The sequence below is a fragment of the Bos indicus x Bos taurus genome, chromosome 14, assembly GCF_003369695.1.
Source record: "Bos indicus x Bos taurus breed Angus x Brahman F1 hybrid chromosome 14, Bos_hybrid_MaternalHap_v2.0, whole genome shotgun sequence".
Lineage (NCBI taxonomy): Eukaryota > Metazoa > Chordata > Mammalia > Artiodactyla > Bovidae > Bos > Bos indicus x Bos taurus.
Genome location: NC_040089.1, coordinates 16,804,934 through 16,831,553, shown reverse-complemented (window position 1 = coordinate 16,831,553; position 26,620 = coordinate 16,804,934). Strand labels below are relative to the sequence as shown.

General features: G+C 35.4%; 1 protein-coding gene across 1 annotated transcript in view; it reads right to left on the bottom strand.

Annotated features, from left to right (window-relative positions):
• The window catches only part of ATAD2 (ATPase family, AAA domain containing 2), a 63,368-nt gene that overhangs the window by 13,335 nt on the left and 23,413 nt on the right, over window positions 1-26,620 (bottom strand). The window contains exons 9-20 of the mRNA XM_027560913.1: window positions 23,854-23,961; window positions 19,452-19,560; window positions 19,074-19,189; window positions 14,675-14,849; window positions 13,735-13,823; window positions 11,626-11,785; window positions 10,712-10,802; window positions 9,709-10,023; window positions 9,250-9,382; window positions 8,510-8,696; window positions 7,652-7,837; window positions 1,160-1,295 (exon numbers count right to left, since the gene is read on the bottom strand). Of these exons, the coding sequence (XP_027416714.1) occupies window positions 1,160-1,295; window positions 7,652-7,837; window positions 8,510-8,696; window positions 9,250-9,382; window positions 9,709-10,023; window positions 10,712-10,802; window positions 11,626-11,785; window positions 13,735-13,823; window positions 14,675-14,849; window positions 19,074-19,189; window positions 19,452-19,560; window positions 23,854-23,961 (1,805 nt within the window). The remainder of the gene's footprint in view (window positions 1-1,159; window positions 1,296-7,651; window positions 7,838-8,509; window positions 8,697-9,249; window positions 9,383-9,708; window positions 10,024-10,711; window positions 10,803-11,625; window positions 11,786-13,734; window positions 13,824-14,674; window positions 14,850-19,073; window positions 19,190-19,451; window positions 19,561-23,853; window positions 23,962-26,620) is intronic.

Genomic DNA, 26,620 nt, shown 5'->3' with positions numbered 1-26,620 from the left:
TGACTTAGTATGAACAGAATGCCAGATTTCTAATTTATATTCACTCAAAACTTTGATACAGTTCCATGCAGTTTAGTACCTAGTATTACTGCTAAAGAAAATTCATTATCTTAGTGATTTAAAAAGAAGAAGAAGAAGAAAAAGAAAGAAGAAGAAGAAGGCAATGGCGGAGAAGGCAATGGCACCCCACTCCAGTACTCTTGCCTAGAAAATCCCATGGACGGAGGAGCCTGGTAGGCTGCAGTCCATGGGATCGCTAGAGTCGGACACGACTGAGCGACTTCACTTTCACTTTTCACTTTCATGCATTGGAGAAGGAAATGGCAACCCACTCAAGTATTCTTGCCTGGAGAATCCCAGGGACGGGGAAGCCTGGTGGGCTGCCGTCTATGGGGTTGCACAGAGTCGGACACGACTCAAGCGACTTAGCCCCAGTGATTTAAAAAAAAAAAAAAATTGAATGAGGCTTGAAACTTCTAATCCAATTCTGAGAATATAAAGAAATAATATGTTGTAAAAAAAAACAGGAAATTAACACATGATACAGTATTACTAACAAAAGTACAGATTTTGTTCAAATTTCAAAAAATTTCACGCTAGTGTCCATTATTTGTTTTCATATCTTATTTTAAGACTCCACATTGTATTTACCTGCATTGAGCAGCTTCAGCTGCATGCAACAAATTCTGCTAAATTCTTTTTGTCTTTATTCTATTACAAATATTTTGTAATTTTCCTTGTTATGGCTTCTTAGATACACCCATCATTTAAAAGTAGACATTTAATTTCAAAATACATGTGATCTTGTTTAAAGTATCTTTAATACTAATTTCTCATTTAAATGCTTTCTTCTCTGCAATCATCCTCTGTGTTTTTTTTTCAGCCTAACTTTATTCAGGCTTTTGATGCCTAAGTTGAAGATCTCTCTTGGTACATGATTCCTGAGTCAGAAAGATCCCCTGTAGAAGGGAATGTCTACCCACTCCAGAATTCTTGTCTAGAGAATTCCATGGACAAAGGAGCCTAGCAGGCCACAGTCCATGGGGTCACAGAGTCAGACACAACTGAGTGACTATTAGAAGATGGCAATGCCATTAACTGATGTTTCATTTCCACTTTCTCAAAATTATTATATATTAACTTTGATACAGAAACTAACCTGCTTTCTTTTTGGATATAGGAGGCTTAGCAGCTTGCTTCAGAATTAAATCTTCAAAAAACTGTGTCCGTTCTTCTTTACTAGGTAACTGGACATTAAAAATTTCTCCGTAGTCATGGATAAATAATTCTTGTACCTTAAAAAAGAAAACAGATGCATTATATATATGTGTGTGTATATATGTATGTTGTATACACATACATACTATGTATCAATCATTCAATGCAACAGTAGATTACTGTAATAACAATCTAAGTTGTGTAATGAGTAATTTCTTAAATCTTTTACTTATACTGAACTTATGTATACATCACATATGCAGTGGATAAGGAACTAAAACCATGGGGTCTTCTTTAGAACTCAAGACTCCAAACTATAATTCATACAATAACTGATATGGTGATATTTTACTTAAAGGGTTTTGTAGTCATGTATGGGTGGGACAGTTGGACTATAAAGAAAGCTGAGCGCTGAAGAATTGATGCTTTTGAACTGTGGTGTTGGAGAAGACTCTTGAGAGTCCCTTGGACTGCAAGGAGATCCAACCAGTCCATCCTAAAGGAAATCAGTCCTGAATATTCACTGGAAGGACTGATGCTGAAGCTGAAACTCCCAATACTTTGGCCAGCTGGTGTGAAGAACTGACTCGGAAAAGACCCTGAAGCTGGGAAAGGTTGAAGGTGGAAGGAGAAGGGGACGACAGAGGATGAGATGGCAGGCTGGCATCACCGACTCAATGGACATGAGTTTGAGTAAGCTCCAGGAGTTGGTGATGGACAGGGAGGCCTGGAGTGCTGCAGTCCATGGTGTTGCAAAGAGTTGGACACAACTTAGTGACTGAACTGAACTGAGATCAATTAATTCACTTTTACAATCCAAAGTGAGATATGAGAATAAGTGGTTGTTCAGTAAGAATAAAGGCTGGAAAACAGTAAGAATGGGTAAAAACAGGGAGAAATTAGATCTCCTGAGCCAGTAGGAATTAAAAGGGTGCAGCCACTGTGGAAAACAGTATGCTGGTTCCTCAAAAAAGTTAAACAAAGAATAACCATGTAACCCAGTATACATATCCAAAAAAACTGGAAGAAAAAAAAATAAACTTGCATAGCAATAACCATAGCAGGATTATTCAGAAGTTAGGCACGAGGTAAAGACAACTCAAATGCTCATCATCAGATGAGCAGATAAACAAAATGTGGTACAGACATACAACAGAATATTATTCAGCCTAAAAAGGAATGAAATTTGAACACAGGCTACAACACAGATGAACACTGAAAACACTTGCTAAGGGAAACAAACCAGTCACAAAAGGACAGATATTTTATGTATTATTTCTATGCTGTATTTCTATTCTTTCACTGTTACAAGTGTTAACAGATATATCCTTAAGCTTCTTTTTCTATCAAACTGTAAAGTTAATCAACATCTACATATCAGATACAAATCTGAAGGTGCTTTTACTTCCTGTTTCTCCTTCACGATGTCCTTCCTGCCTGCCATTCTGAGTTCAGAACCAAGGTCAACATAGTTCCACATAACTTTAAATGTGTTTTTGTGTATTTAGTGTCTATCACATTGATTGCATCAGGCTTAAAGAGTATTCTGTTCGAAGAACCTGAGGCAATATTTTCCCTCTTCCTCAAAAAAAAAGTTAACAAGCACAATTTTGTGACAAGTTTTACTGTTTTCTTCGTGTACTGCTTCTTATATGCCACTTCTGCCAAAAAAAAAAAAGAAAAAACCAAGAGGAGAAATTATCTTTTAATATTTCAGTCAGAGGTTTGTGGGTAATAGTTTCTTAGGCACTGTATGGTCAAAAATATATTTTGTTCTTTCACTCAAATGTTAATTCGTTGGGAAGAAAATTACAGATTCAAAATTATTTTCCTTCTAACTGAAAATATTGCTCAGTTGCCTCCGTAGTGGCTGGTGTTACCAATGAAATGTAGAAGCAATTTGTTTTCAGTCCTTTCTAGTAATGTTTTATTCTCTGGGAAGATGCTTAGATTTTTCTCTGTACTTTTGATGTTCTAAAATTTTATCTAGATATCAGTCTTTCTATATCCATCAGTTAGAACAGGGGACCTTTTAAATCTGAAGATTATGGTATTCTTTAATTCTATGAAATGCTGAATTATTTGACTATTTTTTTCTTCTACATTTCTTTTCTCTGCCCTTAAATCCCATTAAATAGATGTTAGACTTGAATCTATCTCCTCTATTTCCTTTAATTTTCCCCTCACTTTTCAGATCTCTGTCCTATTGTATTATATAAGAATTCCTGATCTCATGATCCTTCATCTTGCTAATTCACTCTTCATCTGTGTCTTTTTAGCCCTGGAGGGTTTTGTATTTGGGAGGAGCTACTTCATTAGTAATGTCTTCAAATGGTTCTTTTCCATAACAATCTATTGCTGATGCATGGATATAATTTTCTATGGCACTGTCCTTCCTCAAATGCTTATTTATAAATTTATCTTTGCCTTTCAAATATGACTGTTCATAGATGCTTTTTCTGTTTATTCTAGTTTCTTTTTCAGTGATTATGAAATAAGGTAGACTATATTAGAAACAGAATGTGCCTGTAATTTGTTTCTTGGGCACAGGGTCTTCCCACTCCTCCCATTCAGTACCTAAAGGTTAAGTTACTGCCCTGCCACACTAGTCCTTGGTCCACCTTCACTGATCTAGCTGATGACAAACTCTGCCAACTACTGTCTGGCATGGCCAGAAGTGAAGAAAGCCAAAAAACACAAAGTTGTTCAAGGACTCTCTTAATTTCCTCCTAGCACTGATCTAGAGCTAGAAATAACTGCCATTTTTCAAAGCAGCCCTTTGATGCACATACTCTGAAATCTAATCCTCACTGCTTGTGTTTCACAATTCACCCAAGTTTCTAATCTATTTCTGACATTCTTTCTCATTTTTTCATGAGTTGTTAGGGTCTACTAGTGCTCATGCATACAGGTACTCTGACTGCAGTTTTGAGATGGACAGATTGTAATGTAATACACAGTACTTCTCATATATATTACAGTCCAATGCTACAGACACAGTATCACTAGCTCACCAAGGACAATAGAGACTACGTAAGGCTCAAAGCAGACTTGCTTATTTGTATCCATATAGACTATTCATTTTATAAAACCAGCAATTCCTGGTCCGGTGCCCATTCCACTCTCCCAGACAGGGTGATGCTGGGCTACTCAACCCAGTTCACAATGACATACTTAGGAAATATTATCATAAAAAAGAAGAAGCTATAGCAAAAAAAAAAAAAAAAACCAAAACATTTTAAGTACAGAATTTCCACATTCTTGATAAAGTTATGCCAGATTAAACTGATTATGGCTTTTCAACCTCCCTGCTGCTAAGTCACTTCAGTCGTGTCCGACTTTGTGTGACCCCATAGACGGCAACCCACCAGGCTCCTCTGTCCCTGGGATTCTCCAGGCAAGAACACTGGAGTGGGTTGCCATCTCCTTCTCCAGTGCATGAAAGTGAAAAATGAAAGTGAAGTCGCTCAGTCGTGTCCGACTCTTAGCGACCCCATGGACTGCAGCCTACCAGGCTCCTCTGTCCATGGGATTCTCCAGGACAGAGTACTGGAGTGGGGTGCCATTGCCTTCTCCATTGAACCTCCCTCCATCCATATAAAGTTCAGCTAGTCTCCCTTACTTATTACCAAGAGTATAAACTTATTTTTGTTTTAAACTTTGAAATAATGTTGTTTTAGTTGACAGTGAGTACAATACATAAATGGTTAATGTGGCTACTAAATAGTAATTCTCCTTTAGTCCGTTAATCAGAACACTGCTAAAGTACTTAATTCATTCTGGGTACAGCCTTTCAAAAGGAATATAAAGAGAAAGACATTCAGGCAAGTGACTAGAATTTTGAAGAAACTAAAAATATGTGTGATGTGCAGCAGAGCTGGCTACTGTCACAGTTCATGTTCTCTTTCTTTGGGACCCAGTGCTACATCATACTTCCTAGTCTCCCTTGCAGTTAGGTATGGCTATGCGAGGTTCAGCCAATGGAACGTGAAAGGAAATGATGTGTATCACTTTCAGACCAGGCACAAGAAAGGGCCAATCCTTTCAGCTGGGTGGAATGAAAACAATCTGGAGAGCCACGTGATGAAAATGAGCATGCTCTCCCAGTCTGAGTGTGTGGAACGACTACACGGGGGAGGGTACAGCCGTCACTCCAGTCATTTACCTGATACTGTAAGTGAGCAAGAAATAAACTTCCATTGTATTTAAGAATCCGAAAAACTGTATCTTATCATAGAAGAACTGTTTAGTATGAAGAAGCCTGGGTTAGAGTGAGGAAATAAAAATGAATGCAAAAGCATGTTCAAACATACAAAGCGCTTGCCATGATGAAGACAGATTAGACAAGTTCTCTATTGTACCTGGGAAACAAACGGAGATTAAGAAATGGAAGCCTCTCAAAATAAGCTGATTTTTTTTAGGAGTCAGAACTAACAAAATGAATTGTGACAGTGTTATTACACAAAAGAAAGAATTCAGAGTCCAGAACTAGGTGATTAGAAACTTTTAAGGACTCTTACCACCCTAAGAATCTAGACTTAACATACACTTAATATTCATTTCCCAATTTATTCGGTTCTTAGTTGAGTAATTCACAGCTACTAAAGCTGCCATTGGGAACATAACCTGGCCCTTTGATAGTTCCCTGCCATCAACCCCTTCTCGGCCTTACACTCCCTCTGGCCTAGTCACTCTAGACTTTCTGTGATTTTTCTAACACATCAGACACACTTTTGCTTTGGGGCTTTTATACTTGCATAAGAAACCTTTGTTCCTCTGCCAGGAACCTTTGTCCCTCAGATACCCAAATGGGCCACTACTTCACCTTTTCCAGGTATTTGCTCAAATGCCATCTTCTTAGTGAGGCCAACCCAGTAAATTTAACACAGTGACCGTACCACACTTTTGGCACTGCTTAGCTACATTTTTCTCCATAGTGATAGGTTAGTATTGTATTTTATTCTTGTTTGTCTTTCCCCCAACTAAAATGTAAGCCCTAGGAGGATATAGATTTTTGTCTAAACTGTTCAGTGCTATATTTCCAATGCCTATAACCATGTCTGTTATAGAATAAGTGCTCAAAAGTATTTTTAAGTTAAATATTTGAATTTATCTTCCTACTAGTGTTCTATAAACTGTACATTAATTCTGTTAAAGGTATGGAAAAACCATACACACACTCTCACACACAGAAGCCTACAATATGTTTATTATGTACTCTGGGGATAGAGAAGTGGAAGAAAAGTCCAGACTTCATATATTTAACATTCTGCTAGGAGAGACAGAGTCAAACAAATTAATATGTTATGTCAAGTAGTGACAAAAACAAACCAGAGGGGTGGGATGAGGGTGGGAGGGAGGCATAAAAGGGAAGGAATATACGTATCCATACAGCTGATTCACGTTTTTGTACAGCAGAAACTAACGTAACACTGAAAAGCAATTATACTCCAATTGAAAAAAAAATAAACTAATTGAAAAAAAAAAAAAAGCAGAGTAAGGGAAAAGACAGTGATGGGCAGAGGTGTTCCTGCCATAAGAGAATAGTATTATAAGCAGAAACAGAACAAACCTGGTCACTGGTAGTTATCGAAATTGGCACAAATTTGAAGGACAGTAATTTGGTACTGTTAAAAATGTCAAGTGTGCATACCCTTCAACTAAGCTACAGTTATTCCACTTTTCGGAATGCATGTTAAAAAAATCCACATGGTAATGTTTATATGATTTAAAACCCCAAAATGCTCACTGTAGCAGTTCAACAGAAAAAAATTAGAAAATAGCTGAAATCCTATCAATAAGGATTTGGATAAATAACATTATGGTATACCAATACAACAGCAAAGGCTATGGTGCTCTTAAAATAAATAAGACTTACATATTAAAAAACACATAAGATACATAAAGTAGTTATGGAACAGTAATGTATCATATTCCATTTAGAGAAAAAAAATTTATAAAGTAGTTTCACTATGTGTGCTAAGTCACTTCAGTCATGTCCTACTCTGTGCAACCCTATGGACTACAGCCCGCCAGGCTCCTGTGTCCATGGGATTCTCCAGGCAAAAACAGTGGAGTGGGTTGCCATGCTCTCCTCCAGGGGATCTTCCTGACCCAGGAATCGAACCTATGTCTCTTATGTCTCCTGCACTGGCAGGAAGGTTCTTTACCACTAGCGCCACCTGGAAAGCTCTGGTCTCACTGTACATATACACAACAAATGCTGACACATGTGCTGCCCAACAAACTTATGTATCACATAGCTAGCAATGGTATCTTTAATTAGGAAAACTTTTCCTTATAATTTTATTCACCTCTTTAGCGCTTGAATTTTTTCCCCATAAATTCCTAATAGTTTCTGAATATCTCTTTTTAAATTATATTGATTATGAATATTCCATTCTAAAGCATAATGATTTCTCCCACAAATTACCTCTTCTGGTAGAGTGGAATGGGGTTTGTCAGAAGTGGCAAGTAGTAAAACTGGAGCAAAAGAAGGAATATTCTGTAATAATGTGGTAAACGTGGCTTTGAGTGTTGGTCCAACTATTTCCCACCACAAGTGAATGTGAGGAACATACACTATACTTGGTGCTGTTCTCTTAGCTTCACGAATCACCTAGTAGAGAAAGAAAACAATTACATACATTTAGAGAGTCAGCACATTAGCAGTGTGCGTTTTAAATCTAGAACAATTTAACTTCCCAGAACTGTCATATAAAACCCTTAAGTCTAAAAAATGCTTCCCCCAATCCCACCATCTTGTTTTTGAATATTTTTATAAAAGTTTCATTTTTAGAAAAACATAATTGCTTCAAGCAATTAGAAAACAGCTCAAGAAATCTAAAAGACTTTTCTGTTATGGCAACCAAGGTTAAATATAAAAATACATAAAACACTTTTACAAACTTTTAATATAACTATAGCAAAAAAGAAGCAGCAGAATATTTGCATACTTTTTGCATAGCCATCACTGTTTTAAGTACTTCACTCATTTAATTCTCACAACAATCATGTAAGTACTGATTTTTCCATTTTGCAAATGGGGAAAATGGGGCAGAAAGACTTAATAAACTTTCCTAAGTCACATAGTAATTAAGAAGTGGAAAAGGATTTAAAGTCATACTTTTTAATAACTAAGCAGTTAGGCATGGTTCTGTTTTGAAAACATGAAGTCAGAAATCAGAAAGACCAAAAAACACAATATAAAAAAGAATGAAGCAATTCTAGACTTTGTCTCTGGAAGACTACTTCACCTTACAGCTTATTTGTCTGGGCAACAATGAATTACCTGGGCACATGTTTCTTCAGGAGATGTAGCACTGACTCCAAAAAGCACAGGAATGTCTAAAGTGTACACTGTAAATTTTTCCAAAGCATGGATGACAGCTGGTGCTAAATGAGAACCTTGCCCAAATCCTGGTTCGCCCACTATCAGCATTCTTGGTCGAAAAGACATAGGTTGATAACAAGCATTTCTGAAAGAAATGAGTAATAACCTATGTTTTAGGGAAAAAAAGCTTAAATTTCTCTCCCAATTATCAATTATGAACTTTTATAAGCCAAAAGTTTTGACAATATGGCCAGTCAATCATAGCAGCATGATTCATGTGGCTCTTGGAAATAATCGAACTTTACAGATTTTTAGAAACTGTATTTAGAAAGTATTTAGAAAACTGTATTTAGAAAAGTATTTAGAAACAATACTTTATAGTTTCTAACATCATGACAACTGTAACAAAATATTTTCTAATATTTTAATTTTTAAAAAAGTAAATTAGCTGGCATCCTTTATCTTCTCAAGCATAATTTCATTTAGTTTTAGGGAATTCACATGAGAATGAATACATATGCTGCTGCTGCTGCTAAGTCGCATCAGTTGTGTCTGACTCTGCACGACCCCATAGATGGCAGCCCAACAGGCTCCTCTGTCCCTGGGATTCTCCAAGCAAGAATACTGGAGTGGGTTGCCATTTCCTTCTCCAAATGAATATATATATACATATATATAAATTTTCAAGGGAAATGTACCTATTCAAATGAAGAAAATTAAAATTTTCTTTTGCCTTATTAAAGGATTTTTGAGAAAGTCCATTTTCATATACCGATGGAACATCATCATCACTGTATGCCAAGTCACTTTCTAAGAGAGGACAAGAAATATCTGTAAAGCAAGCAAAAAAAGTGTACATTAGTAGCTTTTCTCAATTACAAAGTGGATCTTCACATAATGCTTCAGTTAGCAACCCCAATGAGATTTTTTTTCAAAAAAGTTTGTGTACATATAAATAACAAGTAAATTTTAAAATGCACTTCAAACCTAAAATAAAGGAAGTCTAGGGAAATCGGTGAAGTAAACTTCCTTGATATCTAGGAAAGGCATGACCAAATTCCTTTCAAGAGTCTCTTTCATAAAGAAACATTACTGAGATGTACAAAATACTTAGTTCTACTGACTATGAAAACTAAACAGTCAATCAAGTTTCATACCGGAGTCTAACGCTTTGTTTGTCCTGGTTTCCGCATGTGGAAACACTCTCTGCAGGGCTTCTAGGATCTTGTGAACAGTGCTCTGCAGTAGTGGTTTCACAATGGTGGACAGTGCCTGCCCAGGTGACGTCACAGCTCTCTGGGAGGCTGGTATCATCTTTTGCATAGCTACCTCAAAATCCTTAGCTGAGATATTAATTGAAGAGAGATCCAATTGCAGTTTCTCACTAGTGGTATAGATCTGTGGGTAGCGTCGACGCAGAGCACATAAAGCAGCTTCAGAGCATATTGACTTGATATCTGCACCACAGTATCCTATCCAAGGCAACCAAAAAAGAAAAAAAATTAAAGTAAATCACCACCATATTAAGCAAGACAATGGTTAAAAGAAAACTAAACATCAGCCTAGCAATATAGTAGCAAAATATTTAGGAGTAATAAGGCTAAAATGTCTCTCAGCCCCTCAGTGAACTCACATGATTGATAATAACCCCTAACAAATCAATCAACTTTTGAGAGTGAAATACGCAAGCACTAAAAGCAGAGCGCAGGGGTCAAGAGCATGAGTTTTGAAATCAGATAATCAGGATCAAATTCCAGTTTGTCATTTACTAGATGTGTGATCTTTTTAGAGAATCATTTATGCTTTCTCAGCCATTTCTATATCTGTAAAATAGGAATAAAGCTACCTACTTCACAGGACTGATGTAAGAGTTACCTGCAATAGCTTATGTAGAATACTTAACAGGATAATTAGAAAAATGTAAACAGCAAAAGATCTAACTTCATTCTCAAATTCTTTGACAGTCAAGATGTTAAACACCTCTATATGGTATCTAGGACTTTATAAGAAAACATGCCACAAATTATAAATAAGAAACAAATCTAACTTTGTATTTCTTTAAACAAGAAACAAGGTTTCTTTAAACCTTGGCAAAACTACAACTTGTTCCATCTTTGAAATGCATGTAATATTTCTTTTAATACTTAAAGCAATGTTTACCAACAGAGTTTTCTGCTAGTTCTTCCAGAAACATGTCCAGTGGTTTAGGATTCCAATCCCTTGTGTGAATTTTTAGAATTTCTTTTCGAGCCTACAAACAAAAACAATTTAATTTTTCTATAATAATATAGTGCTATTTAGATTAGGGTAACTTTAAGATAATTGGGTTATCTAAAAATGTAAAGCTGTCAATACCTAATATAAACAGAAATATGAAACATTAAAAATGGAAAAAAATGATATATTTGTATGAGCTTAAGAAATTTGTATTAAATAAGACTGCATTTTTAGTGCTCAAGTTCTAGTCATCACAAATGTGAATGAGAAAAATTAACTGCTGGATTATTGTTTATTGTACATATTAAAAACTGTTGCGTACTGACAGCTCTACCCATATTTTCGTACTTGGTTCTCAAAATATTCAGCAGCTTTAAAGTAACTGGGTAGAATTATATGGTTGTATCCATGAAAAAGTCAAGTCTAATGAACTGGCTAAGGACTGACTGTTAGGCCATGTGTTCTGAATCAAAATAAAGCTATATGACTAACAAGCAAAGGCTGTGCTTGGGGTGGCGGGGCGGGTGCGGAGGTGCACGTCCAGAGATGCCCTGGTCCAGTGTTTGGGACTCGGCACTTTCACTGTCATGAGCCCGGGTTAAAATCCTGGTTGGAGAACTAAGATGCCACAAGGTATGCATTCCCCCAAATAATAAAGAAATAAATAAAATAAAAAATTATCTGAGTTCTATTCTTTAAATAATGCCTCTCTAAAAATACATACATACCTACTTGAATGTTAATCATACAACTTTGCCTCAGTACAAAACTCAATCTTCCAATTTGCACTATACTAAGACTTGTTCAAGATAAGCACAATCAATTTTGTCAAAATTTGAGTAATGTTAAATTCTTACATCTTTATCAGGTAGGCTAAATAGGAATTCTCTGTCAAAACGACCAGGCCTTCGTAAAGCAGGATCAATAGAATCCAGTCTGTTGGTAGCACCAATGACCACAATTTCTCCTCTGCTGTCCAATCCATCCATAAGAGCTAGCAAGGTGGAAACAATTGAACTAAATTTAAAAATAAGAGAGAAGAGATTAACTATATAGAAGCCGAATACATCACTTCTTTTTTTGTGAAGATTTAATACATTAAATGTGTGAATAAATTTTCTCAGCACATCCCACTATTTTCAATAGACTTTTAAAAACGAAAATCTGTAAAATAACATACTACATGGCACACAGACATTTAAAATCAATGGAAAACACACTTTTTAGAATGCTACAAATGGATCCTGGAAGCCATTTCATAAAGCACAATTTCACATAGAACTCTGGAGTTCTCAAACAAGGATGCAATAAAAAATATATATACACAAGTATTAGGCAGATAAACAGAAACTTAAAAAAAAAAAAGCTTCAAAAACTTCATTGTGTACACATTATCAAAGGATGCCAAAGTAAAACAGAATATACTGGACTGTGATTGCTTCTAGGTCTTTTTAGCGTCCAGAGACAGGAATTATTTTTTCTTCAAAAATAAATTTCATCATGAGTTCATACTGATATTCCAATTCAGATAAAGATCCAAGGGTTTTAACTTATTTTATATTTGCATCCCCTTTCTCTTGGGCTAAAAATCTTATTTTCTAATGTAGTCACATAATTACTTATTTACATTATCCTACAATATTATCAGAAACAATAAGACACAGAATATAGTTTAATCATGGTCAGTGTGCTAACTTCTAAAAAAGCTTAATTTAGCAAAAACGTTTTTCTCCAAAATTTTTTGAGTCTTTGGAAAAAACCCAAAAAACTTGTACGATAAAATTTCTCTTAAAAACACATATTTGAAATGGCCAAGTGCTTGCTAAAATTATTCTGTATTTGTTGCTGAAATTTCTTCAATCCCTTTTAGAATTATTCCAAACTACAGTAGTTACTCAACTGCTTGACTGAAAAGTGATGGTGCTAGTGTTATTCCTATTAACACAATGAATACAGTATAGCTGATATCGAAATGAGTCACATTTAAAAAGTGTGCATCATTATTGGTAGGTATGAGCTCACACAACTGTTTTTAATCATACAGTAGTAAACATTTTAATTTACTCAGAGCAACAAATAAAATTCTACAGCATCAAGTCAAAGAAGGGTATAATAATACAGTAAATGTTGTTAGGCATTAGAAGAGCCAAAACCTACATATCATTCATATTTTTACATCTTGTTCCTCTTTTACAACATCTATGGTAAAAATAATACTGGCATTATGAAGGCATGCAAACATTTGCTTTTGGGTATCCCAAATTAATTAAGTAGTTACATTGAAGAAGAAGGTCTGAAGAACTGAAGATGAACTAGGACTAAAGTAATTTAGATTCAAGTTGAGGCAGTGGCACTAATGAAAACTGCTCCCCTGGGTACACAGTTATCACAGGGGAGATGCAAGTTTCTCATTCTGAAAATGAGGAAGTTGAGCTAGTATTAGAAACTTAAACTAGTGGTCATACACTAAGATATATTTTGCTTGGCTCAGGTAGTGCCTTTAAAGCATCTGACCTAGCTGGCAACATCTAAAAGACAGTTAACATACATAAAATTTAAGAAAGAGAAAACTTATTTTTCAAATCTGAGTCAGCTTTTGCACTTCAATAATAGGCTGGAGCTAAAAGCAACTGACTATTCTCTGACAATTAGACATTCAGACACATTTCCCTGACCTACTCTTATCTCTGGCCTGCCTCACTCATTTTATATGCCTTTATTTACCTCACTGGGCCAGTGGGCATTTAAGTCTGTATCACAAGTTAAATCTATAACCAATATTGTGTTTGAGAACATCCTACCATTTAGAACAGGTTCACTTTTCTTTTTTGTACTATACAATGGTTTCTACTACCAAACAACTGGTTTATAAAGTTTCTTACTGTTTAACATTCTATCCCTCCTGCAACATTAATACAGCTCAGAATATAGGGAGAAAGGCAGAAGTACCATCAAGCAAGTTTTACCTGTGAATTTGATCTTGTCGGCTTGATCGTACTGGGGCCAGACCATCAATTTCATCAAAGAAAATAATTGATGGGCGCATCTGATAGGCCTAGAAAGCAGTCCAGTGATTGCAGGCTATCATGAAAGACTTCAAATATGTAGACTCAATATAAACCACTTTAAATTCATTCCTACTTGCATTTAACAAGTTTTAAAAAATATAACTGTAAATTCAAGAATTGTGTTTTAAGGATTCAGACTAAATTATTAACAGCGTGTGATTTATTTGTATATTCAGCTGGAAATATTCAAAATACATACTCCACTGGTTATATCCCTTAGATTTCATATAGCTATAATTATCGGGACACAAAAAACATCTATAGAAGACCAACTGTCAAAGCAAAACAAAGAACAGAAGACAGTGACACAGCCTTCCTCCATGTCAGGATGAGAAAACATTTAACAAGATGCTATAGTTTAAAATCAATTTCAGTAAAATTGAAATTAAAAAAGCCTCAGTGAATTTTATAAAGAGATATAAAAGTATTTGCAGCAATATGCCTCAGTAGATCAGAATGTATTATCTCTTAACTAACTGTCAATACATCTGGGATATGAAACTGAAAGCCACTCAGGCAGAGCTAATCTTCAGCTTGCATAGTGAGACATAAACTCACTAGTGTTATCTCTTTATGAAAATATCACTCTTTCTCTAGATACGAGACCTAAGAAGAATTTAGACCCAATTATTCTTTTCTCTTTTCTCTCTAAAATTGTTTGTCATAAGTTGGTGTAATCAAGACATACAAAGGAAAATAATCTAAAAACATTATATATTTGACATAATTATTTTGAGTCTATTTCTATGAAAAGTGATTAAATGCAAACTTTATCCAATCCTTACAAACTTAATCTACATTGATTACAGATCTATATAAGCAAATTTTAATATCATACCTGATCAAATAGCAATCGCAGCTGTCTCTCAGATTCTCCTACCCACTTACTCAGACAATCGGCACCTTTCCTCATGAAAAATGCTACTCTTTTATCCCCTTGACTGCACTCATTGGCAAGTGCTCTAGCAACCAGAGTTTTTCCAGTTCCAGGTGGACCATAAAACAAACAACCTCTGTAAAAGAGTATTATTTTAGCGATACATTAAAAAACAGGCTAAACAAAATTAGAGATCAATTTCATGAATATAATTAGTGAATAAGAAAGTAAACAAGACAACTGAAACATTTCAATACACAAAGCACAACTTAAAACCTGGGATTAATATTCATACTACAAAATGAATATTGAAACTAAATAAACCCTTTATTTGAAACATTTGAAAGAAATAAACATTCTTTTATTCATTCAAATCTGTCCATATTACCTTATCTTGCAAAAAAGGTATGAGTGACAGTTTACTTTTATAACATATCAGTGGGAAGAATAGCAGATCTCAAGTATCATCCTTGGTCTGAGTGTCAGTAACATAACACCAAAACTTTTGCAAGAAAATGGTGGGAATGACCATGAGATAAAGTAGGATAAAAGAGAGAAATTGAAGTAGTGGCTGGGTGATAGGCACTAGGACAATGTAAACAATTCACAATAATTTCTGGTGATATCACTGCACTGTCATGGGGTAATGCAGTTTTTCACCTATTCCCAAAGTTATTCACTGATCTCATGGCAGAATTCTAAGAAAATGAGTTATATTCGCACTCTTCATAGAAATGATCAAGTAACTGCTCCTTAACTATCTAATAGTGATTTAGTTGAAAAGTTAAAGATTTCAGAAAAACAGAAACGACAGAATAAGAATGGCCAAACAAAAAAGTGATGGATGAAATAAATCTATTCAAAGTCAAGGATAAAATATAAAAGAAAAATTAAGAGAATTCCCTGGCGGTCTAGTGAATATGATTCAGCGCTTTCACTGCAAGGGTCTGGGTTCAATCCCTGGCTGAGGAACTAGGATCCTGCAAACCCTGCAGCACAGTCAAAACAAAAATAACAGGAAACAGACATAATCAAATGCAGATGCGGAAAAAAAACTGTTTAGAAAACAATCAGAATTTAAATGGAATAAATCAGTGATTTCAATGGACAAAAGCCAAGACAGAAACAGATTTTTTTTAAAAATATATTTACTGGGCCCATAGTTTTATTTGTGAGATTATTTTAAAGAAAAAAGTAAGGATTCCCATAAACAGGAAGCAATGGAGATGTTCATGGTACTAATTATCTGTAATAACAAAAACTTAGGAGAAAACAAAATAGTCGGCAATAGCAGAATCAATTAAATAAAATGTGATACATCCACAAAATGGAGTATCATTCAGCCATTGAAATGGAAAGAGAACATACCATATAAAAATAGTTTAACACAATCATATGTTGATTTTTTATGAGCAGAAATTTAAGAAAAGAGAAATGTAAGAAAGTGGAAATGAAGAGAAAAAAATGGAAGGAACTGGTCTAATTTAATTTTTTAAATAGAAGTATAGCTGATATACATTATTAACTAAGTTAGAGGTGTAAAATACAGTGATTTACAATTTTTAAAGGCCATGTTCCATTCAGTTTTTATAAAATATCTGCTCGATTCCCCATTTTGTATAATATACCCTGGTAGATTCTTTTATACCTAACAGTTTATACCTCTTAATCCCCTACCCATACACTGCCCCTTCTCAGCTCCCTCTCCCCATTGGTAATCATCAGTTTGTTCTCTATTATCTGTGCATCTGCTTTTTTCTCATATTCACTAGTTTGCTGTATTTTTAGATTTCACATAAAAGCGATATCATATATATTTGCCTTTCTCTGACATTTCATTCAGCAAAATGGCCTCCAATCCCATCCGTGTCGGTGCAAATGGCAATATTTCATTCTCTGTTTATGGCTCAGCAGTACTCCACTGTGTATATATTTATACCACGTCTTCTTCATCCATTCATTTGCTGATGTGGACACTTAGGTTGCATCTGTATCTTGGCAATTATAAATAATACTGCTATGAACACTAGGGTGCATGTGTGTTTTCTGAATTAGTGCTTTTTTTTGGACATATACCCAACAGTGGAATTGCTGGTATATGACGGTAGTTCTATAATTTTTTGAGAAACCTTCATACTGTTTCTCACAGTGGCAGCACCCATTTACATTCCCACCAACAACATATAAGGGTTTCCTTTTCTCCACATCCTCGCCAACATTTACTATTTGTCCTTTTGACGACAGCCATCCTGACAGGTATGAGGTAATACCTCACTGTGGTTCTGATTTTCATCTCCCTGATGATTAGTGATGCTGAGTATCTTTTCCTGTGCCTGTAGGCCACGTGCATGTCCCCTTGGACAAACGTCTATTCAATTCTTCTGGCGATTTTTAAATCAGGTTGTTTCACTGATGTTTAATTGTATGAACTTTTTATATATGTTGGATATTTATCCCTTATCAGTTATATCATTTGCAAATATTTTCTTCTATACGTTGCCTTTCTGTTTTGTTAGTGGTTTCCTTTGCTGTGAAAAAGCGTAAAATATAATTAGGTCCCATTTATTTATCTTGCTTTCATTTTAGGAGATGAATCCAAAGAAATATTGCTATGATTTATGATAAAAGTTCTATTTTTCTTATGTTTTCCACTAGGAGTTTTATGGTTTGTGGTCTTAAAGTTAGTCTATTTTGAGTTTATTTTTGTATATGATGTTAGAGAATGTTCTAATTTGTCATTGTTGCTTTAATTCACTAAACCACTTTTTTTTTTTTTGCCACAACCTGTGGTTTGTGGGATCTTAGCTCTCTGACCAGGGACTGAACCCAGGCCCCTGGGAGTGAGATCATGAAGTCCTAACCACTGGATTGCCAGGAATTCCCTAAAATTCACTAAATGACTTTAACTAGGTACTTTCAACATGTCCTGTCATCATTAAATCACTATTTAATATTCTATATTTTTTGATTAATTTTTTTTAAATTCACCAGTGTTTAACTATAATTGATTTATGCTTCAATTTAACTAAAATGATTTATGCTTTAAAAAGCCTACAAACTTTTAAAAGTTTACTTAAATCAATGTTTCCATAGAGGGTGATTCAGGGAAAAAAATTATAAAAGGAAAAGAAAATCAGGAACTAGGGTTTAAAAACTGGTTAAGTAAGGTATAACAACTAGAAGAAAGAAGATAAAAAAAGGATGGTGATTAAAATTTTAAAAAGGATGGTGATACAAAAAACCCCTACCCTCCTGTCACCAAAACAGCAAATATTAAAGTTGGTGGGGAGAGGAGAGATATAAAAGAAAAAATACAGTTATATATGGCTCGACTGCAAAAAAATATATAGGCATAAAGCAAACACTGAAAATTGATTCAGTAAGTTTATACGTGTACAAATAAACTACTGAAAGTATTAAGGAAGGGGAATAAATATTTATGTATGGAGGGTAGGGAAAGTAAAGGAGCCAAATAGCCACTGTTCATCCTTAGAAGTCTATAAATTGTGTCTAAAATAGAAAAATGAGGGACTTCCCCGGTGATTCATAGTGTGGCCAAAAGACAGAAACAAATTTAAAAAACAGAAAAATTAAAATGAAGAAGCTTTGAAGAGGGCCTACCCTACTTTTGTAAATTTTTCTTTGTGAAACTTACGGTGCTATCTGACTTTTAAAGTTATGTATGTATATAATCAACTATGCGCACATGGGAGCTCAGCTGTGTCTGATTCTTTGCAATCTCAGACTGCAGCCCTCCAGGCGCCTCTGTCCATGGATATACTTCAGTACAAAATGAAAATACATATATTAAAAAATTATGTGCATGTATGCACTTCCACTTACTACATCACTCTGCTTGACCTCCCAATTGTATGTAATTATTTTATGCTGTTATAAAACAATAATTTATACTGTTAAGTTAATCATGTTCCCATTATAGCTTGCAATTACAATTATCTTTTATTTTTTATCTGGCTATTGATTGTGAAAACTGAAAAACATCTTTTACTACTCTGAAAAAATAAAATAAAAATACATACATTAAAAAACTATGTACATATATTACTTTGATATAAATTTAAAACCAAATCACAAAGCTGAAAGGAAAAAAGAGTATGTAAGACAAGAATTTTACTAAATGTATGAAAAGTCATGGGAAATGATTTTTTTAATGGAGAATCAATTTTGAAACCGTTTTTCATCTTAAACATTGAGAAAGTAAAAATACTCAAATCACCCAGGACCTTGCAAGGGCAAGTATAACAAATGACTCTAGACCTGGAAATTTTCAAGAGAGAAGCGGTTTCTGGACATAGCACAGGAAAGACTTTACCTAAAATAAAAAGTATAATTAAATTACCTTGGAGGTTGAATTTTGAATTTTTCAAAGACTTCTGGATAAAGTAATGGAAATACTACCATCTCTTTTAGAGCTGCAATATGATTAGACAAGCCACCAACACTATCAAATCGTACCTGTTAATAGAAGGGAAACATAGACATTCTGAGATTTGTCAAAATCTGAGTCAAAGCTAAAATCTTATTCCATTCTTAAATTATATCCAAGCCACACATAGTCAACTGAGTAAAAGTAACTTAACAGGAACAACTGAGCAACAGTTGTGGCCTAAAGGTTACAAAAAAAAGAAAAGGTTCTACAAAGATAAAAAATTTCTTATAAAACACTGCTTTCTTTTTAAATTTTAAACTAAAATAATACATCTCAGACTGTACTCACTGAAGAATCTAGTTGCATTGGATCAACATCTGCAAGGCTTGCTCCGATTTTCATTCGATCTTTATAAATTCCTTTTAATTCATCTTTGCGAAAATTTAGTGGGAGGCACCTAAGATTACAAACCCCAAACATTCATCAAACACCACTTTCCTCTCCCAAATTCCATGTTAGAATATAGACATTTTTCTTAAGAATTAAAAAAATTCCAAATGGAGTAATCATGAGATTATGTGTTTTGAGTTCCTCCTTTTCTTTACTAGTTGAGAACTTATAGTGTTAGAAATATTTACATCCGAAGGCTTATTATTAAAGATATACAATTTAATGAAAATATCACAAGATACCACGGCAACATAAAGCAATTCATGGTTGAGAGTTCAGGAAGTATCAACATACATTATAACGATAGTGTCTGACCTACAGACACTTTATCATTTGCTGGACACAGTTTTAGTTTAGATGCTAAACAAGTACAAGGTCATTAAATCCTCACAATACTCTTACGACATAGGTATTATTATTTTTCCCATTTTAAAAGAAAGCCAAGGCACAGAAAGGTTAACTGTCTTGCTCAGGATCACACAGATAGTCTAAGTGGCAGATCTAGGAATCAAACCCAAGCAGCCTGACTCCAGATCTGCCACCACCCTGCTATTATACCTCTCAGCAAAATATGCAGAGCCCACCAGCACCTGGATCCATGTCAATCTTTTCAAGCAAGAGTGAATCACTACTTTCCTAATTACTTTCAAAACATTTACAGTAGGTTACAAAAAAATATACCTAGAAAAAGCTCTTGTTTTATAGATGGAAGAATGAAAACGCTCATGTTAAAAGTTAAGATGTTAAGATACTTGTATAAGAATGCCTAAGCAAAGAATCCCTGCTACTACTAAATACAAGTAAAAGCACACCATCTTCTCCCCAAGTGACAATTCTTGCTAGTTTCAAATTCCATGAGAAATTTATACTGCCAAGCTTAAGATGGAAAAGTTTTCAATTGTGGCTTTTAAAAAGATATTTAAGTAATCCTTAATAGAACTGCATAATATAAAATTAATAGGACTGAATGCACATTTCTATAAAATGAAGGCAAGTACATAACTTTTGAATGATCTAACTCATTGCTGTCCAATAGAAATGAAATGCACACCAAAGTGTATTAACCACACTAAAGAGTATACTATTTTAATAATGTATTTTATATGTCTCAGTTCAGTTCAGTCACTCAGTTGTGTCCAACTCTTTGCGACCCCATGGACTGCAGCACTCCAGGCCTCCCTGTCCATCGCCAACTCCTGGAGTTTACTCAAACTCATGTCCATTGAGTCGGTGATGCCATCCAGCCATCTCATCCTCTGTTGTCCCCTTCTCCTCCTGCCTTCAATCTTTCCCAGCATCAGGGTCTTTTCCAATGAGTTAGTTCTTGGCACCACATGGCCAAAGTATTGGAGTTTCAGCTTCAGCATCAGTCCTTCTAATGAATATTCAGGACCGATTTCCTTTAGGATGGACTGGTTGGATCTCTTTGCAGTCCAAGGGACTCTCAAGTGTCTTCTCCAGCACCACAGTTCAAAAGAATCAATTCTCTGACGCTCAGCTTTCTTTATAATCCAACTCTCACATCCATACATGACTACTGGAAAAACCATAGCTTTCACTAGATGGACCTTTGTTGGCAAAGGAATGTCTGCTTTTTAATATGCTTTCTAGGTTAGTCATAGCTTTTCTTCCAAGGAGCAAGTGTCTTAATTTCATGGCTGCAGTCACCATCTGCAGTCATTTTGGAGCCCAAAAAAATAAAGTCTGTCACTGTTTCCCCATCTATTTGCCATGAAGTGATGGGACTGGATGCCATGATCTTAGTTTTCTGAATGTTGAGGTTTATGTCAACTTTTTCACTCTGCTCTTTCACTTTCATCAAGAGGCTTTTTAGTTCCTCTTCACTTTCTGCCATAAGGGTGGTGTTGTCTGCATATCTGAGGTTACTGATATTTCTCCCAGCAATCTTGATCCAGCTTGCGCTTCTTCCAACCCAGCATTTCTCATGATGTACTCTGCACGTAAGTTAAATAAGCAGACTGACAATACGCAGCCTTGATGTTCCCCTTTCCCTATTTGGACCAGTCTGTTGTTTCATGTCCAGTTCTAACTGTTGCTTCTTGACCTGCATACAGATTTCTCAAGAGGAAGGTCAGGTGGTCTTATATTCCCATCTTTTTAAGAATTTTCCAGTTTGTTGTGGTCCATACAGTCAAAGGCTTTGGCATAGTCAATAAAGCAGATGTTTTTCTGGAACTCTTGCTTTTTCAATGATCCAACAGATGTTGGCTATTTGATTTCTGGTTCTTCTGCCTTTTCTAAATCCAGCTTGAACAGCTGGAAGTTCACGGTTCATGTACTGTTGAAGCCTGGGTTGGAGAATTTTGAGCATTAACTTTACTAGCGTGAGAGGTGAGTGCAACTGTGCGGTAGTTTGAGTATTCTTTGGCATTGCCTTTCTTTGGGATTGGAATGAAAACTGACCTTTTCCAGTTCTGTGGCCACTGCTGAGTTTTCAAATTTGCTGACATACTGAGTGCAGCACTTTCACAGCATCATCTAGGATTTGAAACAGCTCAACTGGAATTCCATCACCTCCACTAGCTTTGTTCGTAGTGATGCTTCCTAAGGCCCACTTGACTTTGCATTCCAGGATGTCTGGCTTTAGGTGAGTAATCACACCATCGTGGTTATCTGGGTCATTGTGATCTTTTTTGTATAGTTCCTCTGTGTATTCTTGCCACCTCATCTTAATATCTTCTGCTTCTGTTAGGTCCATACCATTTCTGTTCTTTATTGTGCCCATCTTTGCATGAAATGTTCCCTTGGTATCTCTAACTTTCTTGAAGAGATCTCTAGACTTTCCCATTCTATTGTTTTCTTCTATTTCTTTGCACTGATCACTGAGGAAGGCTTTCTTATCTCTCCTTTCTATTCTTTGGAACTCTAAACTCAAATATCTTTCTTCTCCTTTGCTTTTCGCTTCTCTTCTAGTCATAGCTATTTGTAAGGCCTCCTCAGAAAACAATATGTCTCAATATATCCCAAATATTTCATCACACAAAATCAATATTTAAAAAATTGACATATTTTACACTCTCTTTTTTGTACTAAGTCTTTGAAATCCAAGAGTGTGTTTTTTACAAAAACGGATGGTAAATCTCAATTCAGATGAGCTATGGATACATTTTAAGTGTCATATGTGGTTGGCTAGTAGCCAGCATACTGAATGCTGTGTTAAGTTGCTTCAGTCATGTCTGACTCTTTGCGACCCTGTGGACTATAGCCCACCAGGCTCCTTTGTTCAAGGATTCTCCAGGCAAGAATACCGGAGAGGATTGCCATTTCCTCCTCCAGGGGAACTTCCTGACCCAGGGATCAAACACACGGCTCCTGCATCACAGGCAGATTCTTAACCGCTGAGCCACCAGGGGAAGCCCAGCATACTGAATAGAACAGAGCTAACATGATTTAAAAAACACATAGAACTTAGGATATAAAAAATGATTGGTTTGCATGCCCCTTCAATATGTTCTAGTCGCTTTATCAAACATTGTTTTCTACCCTACAAATATTGCATTGTTAGAATCCAAGCACTGAATTATTCATTTACCCCCCATATCCGTAAAATGGGAGTAATTTTTGCCCTGTTTTTATGATTATTGTGAAAAATCAAATGAGCTGATTTAGTATGTCTGAACTTACACTACAAGCAGTTATGAAATAAGTTAACCTTTCAATTTTCCTGAAGAATTCTACAATAAGAATTTTTTTATCATTATAAGCAGAAAAAAAAACTTCAGTGAAAAAACAGTTATTTCCTCAAGTCAGTGTTTACCAAGCAGCATTTTGGTTTTATAAGAAAATGTATGCTCTGGACTTCCCTGGAGGTCCAATGGTTAGAAATCCGCCTGCCAATGCAGAGGACATGGGTTCAGTCCCTAGTCTGGGAAAATCTCACATGCCATGGGGCAGCTGGGCCTACCGAGCCCATGTGCTGTGACTACTGAAGCCTGTGTGCCTAGAGCCCGTGCTCCACAAGAGAAGCCACTGCAGTGAGAAGTACTGCAATGAAGAGAAAACCCTGCTCACCACAGCTAGAGAAAGCCCACATACAGTAACAAAGATCCAGTGCAGCCAAAAATATATAAATTAAAAAAAATATGTTCTAACCACAGTTAGTTTCAACCTCAGATATTTCAAACACGAGTTATTATATATTAAGGCTTATATATTAAACTGGTATATAAATTTTTAACTAATTGTTTATTATGTGCCAAGCTGTACATATTCCCGAATTATTCATTTTTCTTTCTACTTAAAAAAGCTGGCAGTTTTAAAGGAATCAACAAGCACTTACCTGTTGATAGCTCTATTACGGCTCCTTTTTCTTCTCCTCTCAAACTGCTGTTCGTCTTCTGAAGAGGAGGATGAAGTAGAGTCACTACTGTGGATTGCATGCCTTCGCCTAAAGAGGTAAACTGAAATCATAATTGAAGAAGGCAGGAGAAACATACAATACAAATATCAGAAATACCTAAAAATACCTAGTGATCCAAAAATGTTTATCATAAAATTAATATATTTGCTGAATCAATGAAGTGAGCTTTGTTGGTTGAATCTTCTGAAGGAAATAAAAGACTTGGATAACTGAGAATGGAAAAGATAGGAAGCTACAGGCATCATTAAGACAAAACATGGTCCAGACAGAGTGACTTCTTGTCTTAATATAAGTCAGGTATACTCAAAGAGAAGGTACGATAAAGAGGGTTTTACAATCTTTGGGATTGTAATTTTAGAAAGTATTTTCAAGATTATACTATACATAATTTACATTTGGAAGGGAATCACCTATTTTGAAATGTCAAACAATATTCAAAGGAGAACACGATAATTTTTTTTCTTTAGAATTTTTAATGTAAACCAAAGGGGATTAAGAGGGATCAAAAAAAGCTAAGAAACAGTGAGAAAACAGATGGTCTTTTATCTATAGTGTATCCTCAACTCTAAATTCACAACTGCCATTTAATGGTTGTGTAAACGTGGATGAGTCACTCAACCCATACAAGCCTGTATTTTCCTACTTACAAAAAAAAAAAAGAGAGAGAGAGAAAAATAATCAAAATCTTAGCCTGCTTGGTAGTATCAGATGAAGTACCAAATGTTACAATCTCAAAAAAGTTTTTAAATCACTTCTACCTTTGGACAGTTGCAAACGACTCACGGAATAAAAGCAAAGAAATCTGGCTGGGAAAACTTTTAATCATTCTGTTGGCTCAGGGTGGACAGCATTTCCTGAGTCAGAATACAATCATGGTTAAGTAGGTATGTCCAAAAATACAGAAGTTCACAATTTATTATCTGAAAATTGAAGTCCAGAATCTTGTACCTAGAAAAACCCTGTAAACAAGTTTTTCCATTATTCACTTAGCAGCAAAACATGACCTGAAATGTTTTGCATTTCACAATGCAAATTCACAATCTCTATTTGTCCCACTTACTATGATTATTCATATGTTTTGCTATAAAATTAATACATTTGACTATACACTGGGGGCCCAGACACACTTACAAATGTTAATGTTGCACATTATGATTGTTGTATATTATCTTTGTAACTCTACCCCTGGCCACAAATCCGAATGCTGAAACATAAACAGCCCCAGGGTTTTGATAATCCTCCACAATCCAACCACTCAAACACGCCTAAGACCAATTTTGTGATCTGCCTGAAACTAAAAATATCTAGTACAAGTCTACAATTTTATATGAAAAACTTATTTAAATACTACCATTAATATTATAAAGAGACCTTCACAATTACAAAGTACACATAACTGTCTGTGAATTCAGTAGGTATGCACATAATTAAGACTAACAATTAATAAAAAGGACTAGCATTGACTGTTTCTTGTACCCAGCAGTTGACATATCTCATTTAAACAATTAAAACTCTGGACAAGTACATATTAGTAGGCTCATTGTATAATCAGGGCCAATATGGCTCACAGTTCAACTAATCTGCTTAAAATATCAGAATTAGTCAGTGACAGTGTCAGAATTCAAAACCTTTGTCTATTAAAAAAAAAATGGTTCACATTCTGTACACTACCACACTGATGATCTCCAGTTGTTTATTTCATAAATCAAAAAATTATAAGCAAACCGCAAAATCTTGTGTACTGACACAGTTTCCAACGTCTGATTTGCAAAGTAGGGATTACCTTTAACCATTAAAGTGCAGTAACAAATGCAAATAGTACTTAACATACGCCAGGTACTATTTTAAGTGATTTACATGTATTAACTCATCTACTCTGCAGTACTATGAAATAGGTGCTATTGTCTGCATTCTACAGATCAAAAAGTTAAGCATGGACAGGTTAAGTAACTTGGAAGAGGTCACTAATAAGTTAAGTGGTAGAAGTGAATTCACAATCTAGGCAGTCCTAGCTCTTCAGAATTACACTACACTGCAGAAAGTCTATTATTTCAGTTGAAAAAAATTCTAAACACATATAACCCCCGTTCACTCTTTTTCTTTCTTCCCATTTTCTTCCTATTTCCCAAAACTTCTTCAAAACTAAGAAGTTTTGAAAATCTGACACAGACAGCACTGGGACCTGCACTATGAATCCAACTAGAACTTCTAGAGAGGTCAATTCTAGTTCCTTGACAACCAGTAAGGAATACTTTGAAACACTAGTGAAGCAACTGTGCTATTTATGTTACCTTCTTGTTTAAAGGTGGTAGGTTTGTTTCAGAAACTGCAAACTGAGGCTAGAGAATAAACCTTAGATGATGAGAGGTTAGCAACCACAAGAAAGACAGAAAATCCTACTTTAAGGCAGCATTTCTGAAGCTCTGCTGTGTAAGTATGCCAAGAGACCCTTGGAAGATCCTGCATGGTGGCTGCAAGTTTCACTAAGAGCAAAGTTCCAACGATTTTTCGGATTTGTGTTTTGTTTCCCTGCCTAAGCAGGATACGAACTATAAACAGAGGTTGATCTCTTCAAGAAAAAGTAAAAAGGCTAAGCAAAATGACTGCCATTAAAGCTGTCAGAAGAAATGAGATGTTAACTCCACCCTGGCACAGAAAATTCACAGAAAAAAAAAGTTTATAAAGG